This window comes from Somniosus microcephalus, chromosome 10, assembly GCF_052327205.1.
Source record: "Somniosus microcephalus isolate GS21.2 chromosome 10, FLI_Smic_1.0, whole genome shotgun sequence".
Classification (NCBI taxonomy): Eukaryota; Metazoa; Chordata; class Chondrichthyes; order Squaliformes; family Somniosidae; genus Somniosus; species Somniosus microcephalus.
Genome location: NC_140996.1, coordinates 165,220,590 through 165,234,109, shown reverse-complemented (window position 1 = coordinate 165,234,109; position 13,520 = coordinate 165,220,590). Strand labels below are relative to the sequence as shown.

The window sequence follows — 13,520 nt, the reverse complement described above, 5'->3', positions numbered from 1 at the left end:
TGGGCCGAAGGGCCTCTTTCTGTGCTGTAAAACTCTATGACTCTATCTATGACTATATTACATGGGACATCAAGAGGGTGAGTTTGCAGCAATTGCAATAATGGCAGGTGATTCACAAATTTAATACTGGTGGTTGCTTAGAGCACAGAAAAGCCTGGATAATTTATAATAGGGTGAAAAAGGCAAGCCAGAGTTTTCTAGTATCCTAGTGCATGTTCAGAAACCCTGGGCTGGATTTTACAAACCTCGGCGGGCGACGTTGGTGGCAGGTTCCAACCCCGCTGCTGTCCCCATCCCAGCCTCTGAAATTAATTTACCGTGATTGGGCTTGTTAAGCCCGCCCAGCGCGTTTCCCAGCCAATTAGAGGAAGCGGGTCTGGTGACGTCATTTGATGACATGCCATCAGCCAGTTTCCTTAAAGGGACCATGGACAACTTTATTTTGACGTTTGTGCCGTCAGTGTTCTACAGCATTGAGGTGCTGCAAATACTGACAAGCACTGCACAGAGGTACAGGGCTGCACCCAGGCTCTCCCAGGACTCCCTCCATATGCTTATGGAGCGAGTCACAGCATGCAAGGAGGACCTCTTCCCTTCCCATGGGCGGAAGAGACCTACCAGGAGATCAACACAGCCTGGTTGCACATTACAGAGGAGGGTACAAACAGGGATGTGGTCAGGAGGACCTGGGTGCAGTGCCGCAAATGTTTCAATGATCTCAGTAGATCATGAAACGTTAGTACAAAGCCACACTCAACCTCATCCTGCTGTGCTTCTCATCACAGCCCCATCACTCTGCCTTCCCTACCCTACTCCTGCACATCCTTACTCACACCAACTTACCTTCAACCTCCACCCATCCCTCTCTATCTACATTATCACTTCCCCATTTCACTAGCCACCCCTCACACTCACCCTCATCCTAGTGCAATCATACCAACTAACAACACACAAGGGTAGGCACTTGGGTATTTTACGCAATGTTCATGTGAAGTTTCTGTTAATGTGTTATCAAACATTGAAACCTTTATTTTCAACACTTTGCGTTCTTGGACAGATTTGTGTGCACCTTTGGAAGTGGCTTAATGAGTTGCAGTGAATGGTAAGACATAATGGTACCCCCCGCAATGCTGATGAGTGTGAAAGGAATGGCTTGGGCATTGTAGGGATGCTTTATGGTATTGGTGTGGGGTGGTGCCAACCTGGCGCATCATGTGGCAGCCAGGGTGTACTGCGTCAGGTGAAGTAAATATGGCCATGGTGAGACCATTCCTGCCCTCCCGGGCAGCAATGTGGTTGGGTGCTGATGCCCTGTGTCCTGTGCAACATCAGTTGATTGCGGAGAAGGTTGGTGTTGTTGTTGGTGATGCTGGTGTTGGGGCTTATCGTGGTGGGATTGTGAGGACCAAGGTGAGAGAGTTTCAAGGGCATCCATGCTGATGGAATAGATGGCAGGTGAAGTAGAGATGACAGAAGCGATCTGTAAATGGTGGGAGAGGTAATGAGATCAGACTGGATGGAGACTTGTGTAAAGACTTGCAGCATCCTGAATCTGTAGTAGAAATGCAGTTTAGAGAAGCTAGTGGTTAAGGGAACATTTCTCAATCAGCTGGGAGCTTTGACTTGACATTTGAAGCTGTCAACTCATCAGCTGATTCAACGGCCACTGACCTCCCGCCTCAGCTTCATAGACGAGGTCTAGGCACAGCGGCAAACCGGTGGGCAACCTATCAAATCCAAAAAGCTGGGAAAATACCATTGATAAGTGGCTGTAAACAAGCCATTAATAATTTTAATTGCCTCCCCTGCTGCTGCGTGTCGGGTCTGCTCAACGCTGACAGACGTGAAATTTGGTAAAGGCGCGTGGCGGCGGGTTCACAGCGGGGTCCCGACCTGCTGGGGGGAAAAAACTTTCCCACCCAACCTACCACCAATCGTGCCCGCTGATCCCCCGCAAAATCCAGCCCCCTGGTTCTGCAAGTGATGTATATAGTTCAATTGTAGAATTAGCCAAGTGCCACAGCCTCCCAGATTTTGCATATCTGTGAGCTCCAAACAACAGCTGAACAGCAAAATATCACTCACACCATTATAAAAGTTTTACACCCAAACTTGCAGGTAACATTCATGCACATTAAGGCATTTATGCCATAAAGAATTGCATTTCAACAAATTTATGGCTCTCAACAAAAGACATTCGAGTCTTTTGATGTTTAGAAGCTACTTACAGAAGGTCTTGTGGAAGTGAGAAAGTGATGGTGCTTCAGGGGCAACATTATACAAATGGGTTTTCAATGCCCCACTTAGTAGCAGAGTATATGAAAGGTCAGTGATATTAATTCCCACTATAGCAAAGGAAAACCTGTAATCGAGAGAACAATAAATAAATATAAAACTATCTAAGAATTGAATATTCTTATGCATATTTAAAAATGTAATGAAATCAGGTTAGTGTGGCATTGGAATGATACAGCATTTAGTCAACCATTCTCACAGTGGGTTTCTATTTAGTAGGGTTGCCAAAGAAATGCACCTAATGGAGGCAATAGGAAAAAAAGAATGGCAAATGACCCCAAGTACCATCATACACATCCTAGCAGCCTGTTGTAGAATGCCATTGGGACAGGCTTTAGAAGAGGTGGTTTACCTTCTTGGCGATGGAATTGTACATGCCACAAGGACCTAAGAAAGGTCAGAAAAATATACATGCATGTGTGTGTGCGTGTGCATGAAGAAGGCAGAGTGGAACAACATTCCTTACTTTGTCAGTTACTGGAGTATCTCTTAATAATGTCATATAACAGTAATTTCATACAAAATGTCTGCTCATAGCCCAATTCAAGCCAGCAGTTCAATATGATAATAGATCACTAAAAGACAACAATGGTACAAATATCGGATTATAGACAATTCAGCAGAAGATAGTTTTCCTTTACACTATTGTTACTAGTAAGAGACTAAACAAAGTTTTTTGCTGAATTTATTGCAAAAATGAATTCCACATCAGATTTTTCTCAGATTAAAATTTTTAAATAAAACTCTAAAAATGAAAAATCTAAAAACTGAAAATGATAAATCCTAATGAAAGGCACAGTTTTGACGCTGGACTACAATGCTCCATTACTGGATCAGCAGATTGAAATGATTAGAAGAAATGAAGAATGGTTAACAGCTGACTCAGTATATTCTGTATAGCCAATACAGTAGCAATGAGCTCAAAAGACCAGTACTGCATCTTCAGTGATCAAAACAAGCTTGTTTAAGTTGCTTTAGCTTGTGTGCTTATACAGCTTCAATGCCATTTGCTTAATACATTTTGAGAAAGGGATTACTTTTCCTGCCAGTGAGTTGTTCCGAATAAGCAAATTCTCTACTGTGTCACAAAGCAGGATTCTATTTAAGAATGGCATTCACAGCTTGTAAATAACAAAGGTACACTAATGACTAATGCATTATTTGGCAAATAAATCAGCAATATTATGTCTTAACAAAATAGGTATAGTCTTTTTGAATATAAGCAACTGAGCAATATTTGTACCAGTAATAGTCCCAGGCCAATACTTATAAATTGATTTCTCCTACTTTTTTTGTTACATGGGAAAATTATACTTTTCCATCATTTTTCTTGCGGGGCCACCGACCATGCCCAAAAGGATGGATGGCCAAACTGCTTTTGGGCCTATGCAATTCTAAACTGGGTGCTAGTTACAGAATGGCACTAGTAAGGCTCGGTTGCAAATTGTTTCACTCGCAAGCAAATCCACCAATGGCATTCTATAACTAACTAGAAGAGGTGCATCTTTCCATTCGATTCTTCTTTAAGAACAAAGGCCTAGAAATTCAGTATAGCCACGTTTGGGGCGCTACAGCATGGCGTTCGCTAACCTTTGCGCCCGGCGCAACTTAGCGCCACCTTCGCCGATATTCAGTTGCATCGCCCCAAGAGGTTGCTGCTGCGCTAAAGCAGGCGATGCACGACTATCATTAGGCGCTAAGCCGGCGATCCGGGGCGCAAACACCGAAGGCGGGCGCAGCGCAGGTGCGGCAAGTTGCTCATTGAGGGCAGACAGTCAGGCGCCGGTCAGCACTTAAAGGGGGAGGGTGGAGTTGCTTGGCTGCCACGCCCTGCACACTGCAGCCCTAAGGCAAGGCCTGAACACTGCTTCTGGAACAGCTCCACGCCCAGGAGAATGGAGAAGGCCAGGGAGAGAGCGCAGCGCTTCGGCGAGGGTGACCTGAGGCTGCTGGTTGGCGCAGTGGACTGCAGGCGCCATATCCTCTTCCCTGAGGGTGGCAGGAGGCCGCTGCCCGCCGAATATCGGAAAGCATGGAGGGATGTGGCAAACCGGGTCACGTCCAACAGCGTGGTTGGCAGGACACCAACCCAGTGCCGGAAAAAATTCAACGACCTCACTCGGGTTGTCAGGGTGAGTACCCTTTCCAGTATCCTCCTCATCCCTGCATGTGCACCTCACTTTATGGCCAAACAGGTCTGAAAGCTCTAATGGCCAACCCTCATCCAGCAGCTATGGGACTGTCATGAAAAGCACTTGCGCAATCAGGACTTTAGACACAGTCAGGGCTATTCGATCATGGGAGGCAGTGCGGGCAAGATCAGGGCTTGACACTGTACTTAGAGGCGGTCCTTTCTCTTGCAGGCCAAGCTGGCGCATAACAGAAGACAGCAGCGACAGACCGGGGGAGGCCGTCCTGACCTGAAACAGCTGAGCGACCTTGAGCAGCAAGTGGAGCGGATCATGGCAGGCCGGCTGAGTGGCCCTGTCGCCACTGGAGATGCTGACCCTGTTCTGGGCACCAATGGTAAGGTCATCACCTTTTTGACCTCTCCCTTTCCACTTGCGCCTCACACCAGCATCCTTTGCCACTATCGAACCAATGCAGTGCACAGCAGCACTCATGCCTCCCTCGCTGCCGCCCTGTCCTCACTCTAAAGCAACTCTTGTGCCTCCCTGCTTTCAGATGGTGACTCGCCAGGTGAGGAGGCGGCCCCTCAAGCTGGCACTGTGTCCGAGTCAGACATAGAGGAGGAGGAAGAGGAAGCCAGCCCATCAGGGACACCCTCAGCCGAGGCAGCCCATTCCCATGATGGTGACACGTCTTCCCTGGAGGGGAGCGGGGGGGGGGGGGGGGGGGGGGGGAAGGGTCGGAGGATAGTGAAGCTCCGGGGACCAGCGGGCTGCAGCAACATGGGAGGGGTGGGGAAGCTCGGCGGCCTTCTCCCCGGAGGGTGAGTGCGGCCTCCAGTCCTGCTTCGGTGAGCGCAGAGGTGGTGCGGCTCCTAGCGGAAATGGGCGCCCAGGCTGAGCGCAGGCACACTGAGCTCATGGCTGCAGTGGCAAGGATGCCTGACTCCATAGAGTCACTGGCAAGGAGTGTGCAGGAATTCGGGGTAGCACAGGCCAGGAGTCTGCAGGACATCACGGCAGCACAGGCTAGGAGTCAGCAGGACTTTGCTGCTTCACAGGCGGCTTCTAGCCAATGCTCAGTCGTGCCGTGCATTCACTGGCTGCTGTCATGCAGACACAGACCAGGGCCACACGGGCACTAACTGCTGCCACACTCGCTGGATCGGCCAGGCATTGCCGGGGCACTCGCTGTGCCACAGCAGCCCAGGAGTCTGTGCCTCAGAGATTGCTGCGCATGCTGCAGTGCTGGCCCGTGCGTGTGCCAATGTATCAGCCGACCAGGGAGTGCCTGTGATCTGTCAGGTTGGCAGCATTCCTGCAGCCAACACTGTCACTCCTCCATTGCAGTTGCCACCAGCTGTTGGACAGACTGCTGCCGCCCAAGCAGAGTTGGAGCAGTCAGCAGCCGGCCCCTCCAGGCCCAGAGCTGGTCCAGGCCGACCCCCAAGGGCATCTGCCGTCTCACCATCTGACCCTCAGCAGCCTTCCCCCAGCCTTGCTGCAGCCACTGGGGTGCCATTGAGGAGGAGCTGGAGGGCGGGTAGGGGCCAGTCACGGAAGCGAAACGGATCACCCTCGCAGGGGAAAAAGTAGAAGGTGTGGCCAAATGTTTTGTTTTACTTATAAAAGCCGAGACTGGTGTATTTGTTTCATATATAAAAGCCGAGACTGGTGTATTTGTTTCATATTTAAAGGTCGAGACTGGTGTATTTGTTTCATATTTAAAGGCCGAGACTGGTCTATTTGTTTTACTTGTAAAGGCCGAGACTGGTGTATTTGTGTTTTTGGGGGGGGGGGGGGGTTCTCTCCATTAGTTTGTCATGTGGGAAGGGCACAGAGGTATCATAGTAAAAAAAATTCTTAAATCGCACTGTCCATGCTTTCTTTTGGAAGTCCTGGTTGCCCTGCTCGGCTGAGGGCTTGTGGAGCGGCTACATTCATCTTCTGCCATTGGCACAAGCCATTCCCTGAGAGGGGACCTAGAACCGACTTGCAATAAGCCGCCGACGGGCGGCCCTTGCACATTCTGCCTCCCTCCTGTGCTGGTCCTCCTCCTCCTCCGGTGGTCCTCCAATGTCTGCTGGCAGTGGCTGAGTCCTGCGGATAGCCAGGTTGTGCAGCATACGACAACGAAATGGGAGACTCACTCAGGCGAGTACTGTAGGGCTCCTCCGGAACGATCCAGACAGCGGAATCGTTGCTTCAGCACGCCGATTGTTTGCTCAATGATGTTCCTGGTTGCTTGGTGGCTGTCATTGTATTCCTCTTCAGCAGGGGTGCTGGGCGCACGGAGCGGGGTCATCAGCCAGGTGCACAAAGGATAGCCTTTGTCCCCGAGAAGCCATCCTCGTGGGTGAGGCTGGGCCTCGAACATGTCTGCCACAGGAGTCTGGCGCAGGATGAAGGCATCGTGGCTGCTGCCTGGAAAGCGGACATTGACAGCTAGGATGAGCTGCCTGTGGTCACACACCAACTGCACGTTGAGCGAATGGTAGCCCTTCCGGTTGCAGTAATCCTCGGCATTCTCTACAGGTGCCCGCAAAGCCACATGCGTGCAGTCAATGGTGTCCTGCACCATGGGGAAGCCCGCTAATGCTGCAAAGCCCATTGCACGCTGTTGCTGCTTGTCAACGGTCATGGGGAAGGAGATGAACTGACGTCTCCTTCTGAAAAGGGCATTGGTCACCTGGCAGATGCAGCAATGTACCGCAAACTGGGAGATGTTGGAAATGTCCCCAGTAGCGGATTGGAAGGAGCCGGTGGCATAGAAGTTGAGAGCCACCGTCACCTTCACTGCCACCGACAGAGATGTCCTGCTCCTCAGCTGTGGCTGCAGATCTCCGCAAAGCAGGTGGCAGATCTCAGTGAGCACCGCCCTTCTGAATCGCAGCCTCCGAACACACTGCTCCTCAGACATGTTCAGATATGAGAACTGCTGGCGGTATACCCTGGGTGGGCAAGGCCTCCTTTGCAGACGCCTGTTGCCCCTTCTCCGTCTGGCCATGACTGGCACTCTCTCACGGCGTCTCTGAGCCCTTTGAATGCAATGGAGAAGCCCAACGTTTCCACCCATTGCAGCCCCCATTCTATGTTTCCAATCAATGCTATGACTGAAGTTAAAGACAAGTGCAAAGCTGTGGCCTGAAGCCACAAGTACCTGTGCGAGTGTTGAGCCAAACCAGAAAGCTCTCTGCCTTTGTCTCTCTCCAAAGATCCGTCTCTCACAAAGAAGGAGTGGTGTAAAATGGCTGCCATTTATACTGCAAGAGGAGTGCCCTTTAATTAGCGCCCCCCGCGCCCCGCAGCGACTGGGAACCGTTCCCCTCTACCAGTCGCTAGGGGCGCCAGGCGCACAATAGGCCGGCGCCACTGAATTTCCGGTTTGGGGCGCACAAAGGGCGTTGCACCATGAAATGACGTCAGTATCTGCGCGCGCAGCTGAGCGCACGCAAAGGTTTTGCGCCGCCGCTAAATCTTAACTGAAGTTCGCGAGAGGCGCAGATCGCGCTGCGCCCGGGCGCTAGCCGCTTAGCACCCCACTTCTCCTCCTCCTGAGGCGCTAGTGGTGTTATGTATTGTGTGTTCTCCTCCCACCTGTGGTGGCGCTGTCACAGGAGATAAATGGTTGGGTGTTCTCTGTTAAGTTTTAGCTCTCTTTGTTCAGAACTTGCCAGAACTTCCTTTCCTTCCAATAAAGCACTTCATGTTTGAATCTCTGAGTTCTGAGTCCTAAATTGTGTCTAGGTAGAAAGGTACCGACACAACAAGTGGCAACGAGGAGCGGATGAATCTGCGTACGTTACGGGTGCAGTGAGTAAACAGAAAATTTAATTTGAAACGTGAGATGGCTACTATATTAGGAAACATCGCTGATTTTGATGAAAATGTGGAGCAATGGAGCGCATATACGGAACGTTTTGACTATTTTGTATTGGCGAATGCTGTGGCAAATGAAAAGGTCGTGCCTACCTTTTTGAGTGTAATCGGGCCGAAGACTTTCAATTTACTTCGCAGCCTCGTGCAGCCAGATAAGCCAGGAACTAAAACATATAAGCAACTAGTGGAAATTCTTGGAGCACATTTTTCACCAAAACCTCTGGTTATTGCTGAGAGATTTAGATTTCACAAACGGAATCAAGAGGAGGGGGAATCAGTGACGATGTTTATTGCTGCTTTAAAAAGGTTGTCGGAACACTGCCAGTTCAAGGAGGTGCTGAATGACACCATTAGAGACAGACTTGTGTGTGGTCTGCAAAATGCAGCCACACAGAAGCGCCTTCTTACTAAGGACAACCTTACTCTTGAAAAGGCCATTGAAGTTAGTGTCTCCATGGAGATGGCGGAAAAGGAGGCTCACCAGTTGAGTTCAACAGGGAGAGTTCACAAGGTGTCGTCGGAGCCTAAAGGTGCGCGGAACGGCACATGTTACCGTTGTGGGAAAACGGGCCATCACGCTAATGACTGCTGGTGGAATGCCGAAATTGTGGCAAAAAGGGTCACATTGAACGCGCCTGTAGAGGTAAAAAAACAGACAGAGCTGGGAAGCATGGAAGCAAAATGTCTGTATTTGGACAAGAGAGGAAAAAGAGTGTTCATTCAGTGCAGTATGATGGAACAAGCAAAACAGAGGGGAGCGACACCTCTGAGGAGGAAGAGGTGCACATACTGACAGTTGCAGGTGGTTCAAATGGCTACTGGGTGTCACCACTGGTGGAGGGACAATCAGTGCGGATGGAGGTGGACAGAGGCGCAGCTGTGTTCCTTGTTTCAGACACTGTCTGCAACAAAATGCTAAAGCATCTTACCCTTCAGCCAACAAACATTGTGCTAAAGACGTATACCGGCGAACCTCTGGCCATGAGAGGCGTCATTGAGGTGACAGTTAAATTGAACGGACAAACTGCAAAAGTGCCACTATATGTGGTAAAGGGAAATTACCCATCGCTACTGGGACGTGCGTGGCTAGAGAAAATCACGCTGGACTGGCCTGCAGTCCGCATGATGTCAAAAGGGGAGTCAGGTCTGACTGCAGTGTTAAACAAACATGCAGAACTCTTCAATGGGGAACTTGGGAGCATGAAAAAGATCAGCGTGAGACTGGACATTAAACCTGACAGCAAGCCGAAGTTTCACAAAGCCCGACCTGTACCCTATGCAATTAGGCCAAAAGTTGAGGCTAACTTGGAGGCCTTAGTCGAGAATGGAGTCCTGGAGCCTGTGAGCGTGAGCAAATGGGCCACACCCATTGTTCCTGTCCTGAAAAAGGATGGATCTGTTCGAATCTGCGGGGATTTTAAAGTGACTATTAACCCGGTGCTGTCTGTGGCACAGTACCCTCTTCCCCTCATTGATGATCTTTTTACGGGCCTGGCCGGAGGGCAAAAGTTCAGCAAAATAGACTTATGCCAGGCTTATCTACAAATGCATGTCGATGACAAATCAAAGGAGCTGCTGACAATTGTGACACACAAGGGGCTATACAGGTACTGCCGCCTTCCGTTTGGAATTACGTCAGCCCCTGCTCTATTCCAAAGGGCAATGGATCAGATTTTGAGTGGACTGCCAGGAGTCCAGTGCTACCTGGACAACATCCTTGTCACTGGGACAAATGAGGAGGATCATCTTCTGAACTTGGATGCGACACTACAATGACTGAAAGAGTACGGACTCAGAGTTCGTAAAGACAAATGTGAATTCTTTCAGTCTTCAGTTGAGTACCTGGGGCATGTGATTGACGCTACTGGCCTGCATAAGGCGCCGCCAAAGGTCAAGGCGATCGTGGAGGCCCCAGCACCCCAGAATGTGAGCCAGTTACGTTCATTTCTGGGGCTACTTAACTATTATGGGAAGTTTATTCCAGACTTAGCAACATTGCTGAAGCCGTTACATCAGTTGCTATGTCAAGGCAAAACATGGAAATGGACTGAACTGTGCAACGAAGCTTTCGCCCAAGCAAAGAAAGCATTGCTGAATTCGGAGGTCCTGACACACTTCGACCCAAAGCTACCCGTGCAGCTAGCATGTGATGCATCACCATATGGTGTGGGAGCAGTCATATCCCACATCATGCCTTCGGGTGAAGAGAAACCTATCGCCTTCGCATCACGCACCTTGAACAAGGCCGAGAGTAACTATGCGCAGATCAAGCGCGAGGCCTTGGGAATCGTTTTTGGAATTCGAAAATTTCATCAGTACCTATTTGGGAGAAGGTTCACACTCCTGACGGACCACCGTCCATTGACTTCAATCTTCGGGCCCCACACCGGAATTCCGTCTCTCGCTGCAAGCAGGATGCAAAGGCGGGCTTTACTGTTGTCAGGACACACATATGACATCAAATATCGCAGATCAGACTTGCACGGCAACGCAGACGCTCTCTCGAGGCTACCCTTGCCTGTTACTCCCCCGGAGCCTCGTCAGATAGACATCTTCTACTTTAGACAAGTGGAGGGAGCACCTGTCACTGCAGTTCAGGTGCGAAGGTACACCAGCAACGATCCAGTCCTGTCTGAGGTAATGGACGATGTCATTCGAGGGAGAGCAATAGGAGATTCTCCTAGTTTGAAACCTTACGTTTCAAAAAGAAATGAGCTCTCCATCCAGGCAGGTTGTCTTCTTTGGGGACGCCGTGTCATCAATCCGCCACCTCTGAGGGAACCTATACTGCAACAACTTCATACAGGCCACAGTGGGATGGTTCGGATGAAGGAAATGGCAAGAAGCTACTTCTGGTGGCCAGGTCTCGATGGGAATATTGAGGAGAAAGCCAAAACATGTTCCCCATGTCAAAGGGTCCGGAATGTTCCACAGCTGGCAACCCTACACCCCTGGGATTGGCCTGCAGAAGTGTGGCAGCGAGTACATGTGGACTTCGCCGGTCCTTTCGAAGGGAAGATGTTTATGGTGGTTGTGGACGCTCGTAGCAAGTGGCCGGAGTTCGCTGTGATGAGGTCTACCACAGCAGAGAAAACAATTGAGAAACTTGGTGAGATGTTCAGCCATTATGGCTCACCAGAACAACTCGTAAGTGACAACGGTCCACAATTTGTATCACAGGAGTATGCAACCTTCTTGCATGTGAATGGTGTCCAACACATCAGGTCTGCGCCCTATCATCCCTCTACTAACGGCCAGGCAGAAAGGTTTGTGCAAACTTTGAAGCACGCCTTGAAGGCATCGCAAGGTCAGGGCTCAATCCACCAACGTCTGAACAGCTTCCTGTTGTCCTACAGGAACGAGCCGCATGCCACAACCAAAACTTCCCCCGCTTCGCTCATGATGAAGAGGCAGTTGCGGACAAGTTTTGACTTACTCAAACCTCCAAGGGCAGAACAGGTTGTCCATCGTCAACAACAAGCTCAAGTTGAAAAGAGAGAGAAAAGAGCCAAGGAGAGACGGTTTCATCCGGGAGAGCACGTCCTAGCTCGAAACTACAAAACTGGACCGAAATGCGTTCCTGCTACGGTGATCGCGCAGACGGGCCCTGTGTCTTACACAGTTGAGACTGCTGAGGACATCGTCTGGAGAAGACACACAGATCAACTGTTGCTAGGAGCAGAGACAGCCACAGAGGCTCCAATGGCCTGAACTGTTTCCGGATGATACCACAAACCAGCATCCTTTGCCACAGTGCTCTTCTCCAACACAGGAAGTCAAAGAGACTGTTCCACCTGTGCAAACTCCTGATTTTCAACTGACACAGGCACCTTCTCCATCCAGGCCTGTGTCAATGCCTACTGCTGTGGAAGCCAGCAATGACCGCCGGTGTCCTGTCAGAGAGCGGCGGCCTCCAAGACGCTTGGATCTGTAGGCTTAGTGACTTACCCACAAGACTGGGGCAGAATAAACCTCAGGGTAAAGTCAGGGTTTGAGGCAGTCTACCTCTACCCTAGGTTCGTTGAGTGCATTGAAAGTAACTTAACTGTTGAGGAATAATGTGGACCTTCCATTTAAGAGGGGAGGAAATGTTATGTATTGTGTGTTCTCCTCCCACCTGTGGTGGCGCTGTCACAGGAGATAAATGGTTGGGTGTTCTCTGTTAAGTTTTAGCTCTCTTTGTTCAGAACTTGCCAGAACTTCCTTTCCTTCCAATAAAGCACTTCATGTTTGAATCTCTGAGTTCTGAGTCCTAAATTGTGTCTAGGTAGAAAGGTACCGACACAACAAGCGGCTGGCGCAAACAACTGAATTTCTAGGCCAAAAGCTTTACCTTAGTTCAGCTTAGCCCTGGACAGTACTATCTGTGGCCAGGAACTATGGAGTCTGCTCCATTTTAAAATAGGGTCTTACAAGTCCACTATGCAGCATGCTAGTTGTGCACTAACTCAATACACTAGCAGGCTTCAATCTCCATATTAAGCTTATCTTAGAATGAATTTCTATGCAAAATCTAATTTTGCAAGTTATAAAGTAAAATTGTTCCACACATTTATCATCCTTTCTCAACAGATGGTGTTTTCTCAAGTAAATGTTTTGAACAGAAGAAGGATTAATAATTATGCATGCAACAATTTATCAGTTAATTTGTTAATCTTCTTTCCCACGAGATCATACAAGTGAAATACTCACCCAATTGCCTGATCAAACTTTTTCTTTGCCCATTCTTTTGTATTCATTTTGCTGTTTAAAAAATAAACTTAACATAAATTAATTTTCCCAGACCAATGTCCTTTTGTTCATTTAAAGTCAATTTGCACTGTATTTATTACTCTAAACACATGGCAAACAATTACATTTTAGTCACAAACATCTGTACACTTTCCAAACTGAATATATTTCATAGGTCTTGTCTGCATCCTAGACTACATATACCAGGCAGTAAGTAAATCGGTCCTTATAATAGGTGTCATTTTATTTTGCTTATTAAATTTGTCTAATGCTTTTAAAGCAGAGAGTTCATGTGAATATTAAAATTATCATTGACAAGATAATGGTGAGAGATAAAAAGTAAAAACTGAAAAATCTGAAATAAAAACAGAAATGCTGGAAATACTCAGTTCTGAAAGTAAAAACGCTGATTAATGTTTTAGGTAGAAACCCTTAGTTAGAACTGAAAAGAGAAAGGAGATGAGTTTCTTTACAGGACTGATCAAA

General features: G+C 48.8%; 1 protein-coding gene across 3 annotated transcripts in view; it reads right to left on the bottom strand.

The window, feature by feature from the left end:
- The window catches only part of elmod1 (ELMO/CED-12 domain containing 1), a 118,051-nt gene that overhangs the window by 9,342 nt on the left and 95,189 nt on the right, over positions 1-13,520 (bottom strand). For all 3 annotated transcript variants that reach the window (XM_085999082.1, XM_085999084.1, XM_085999083.1), the window contains 2 exons: positions 12,996-13,046; positions 2,229-2,362 (listed from right to left, as the gene is read on the bottom strand). In XM_085999082.1, coding sequence (XP_085855208.1) covers positions 2,229-2,362; positions 12,996-13,046 — 185 coding nt within the window. The remainder of the gene's footprint in view (positions 1-2,228; positions 2,363-12,995; positions 13,047-13,520) is intronic.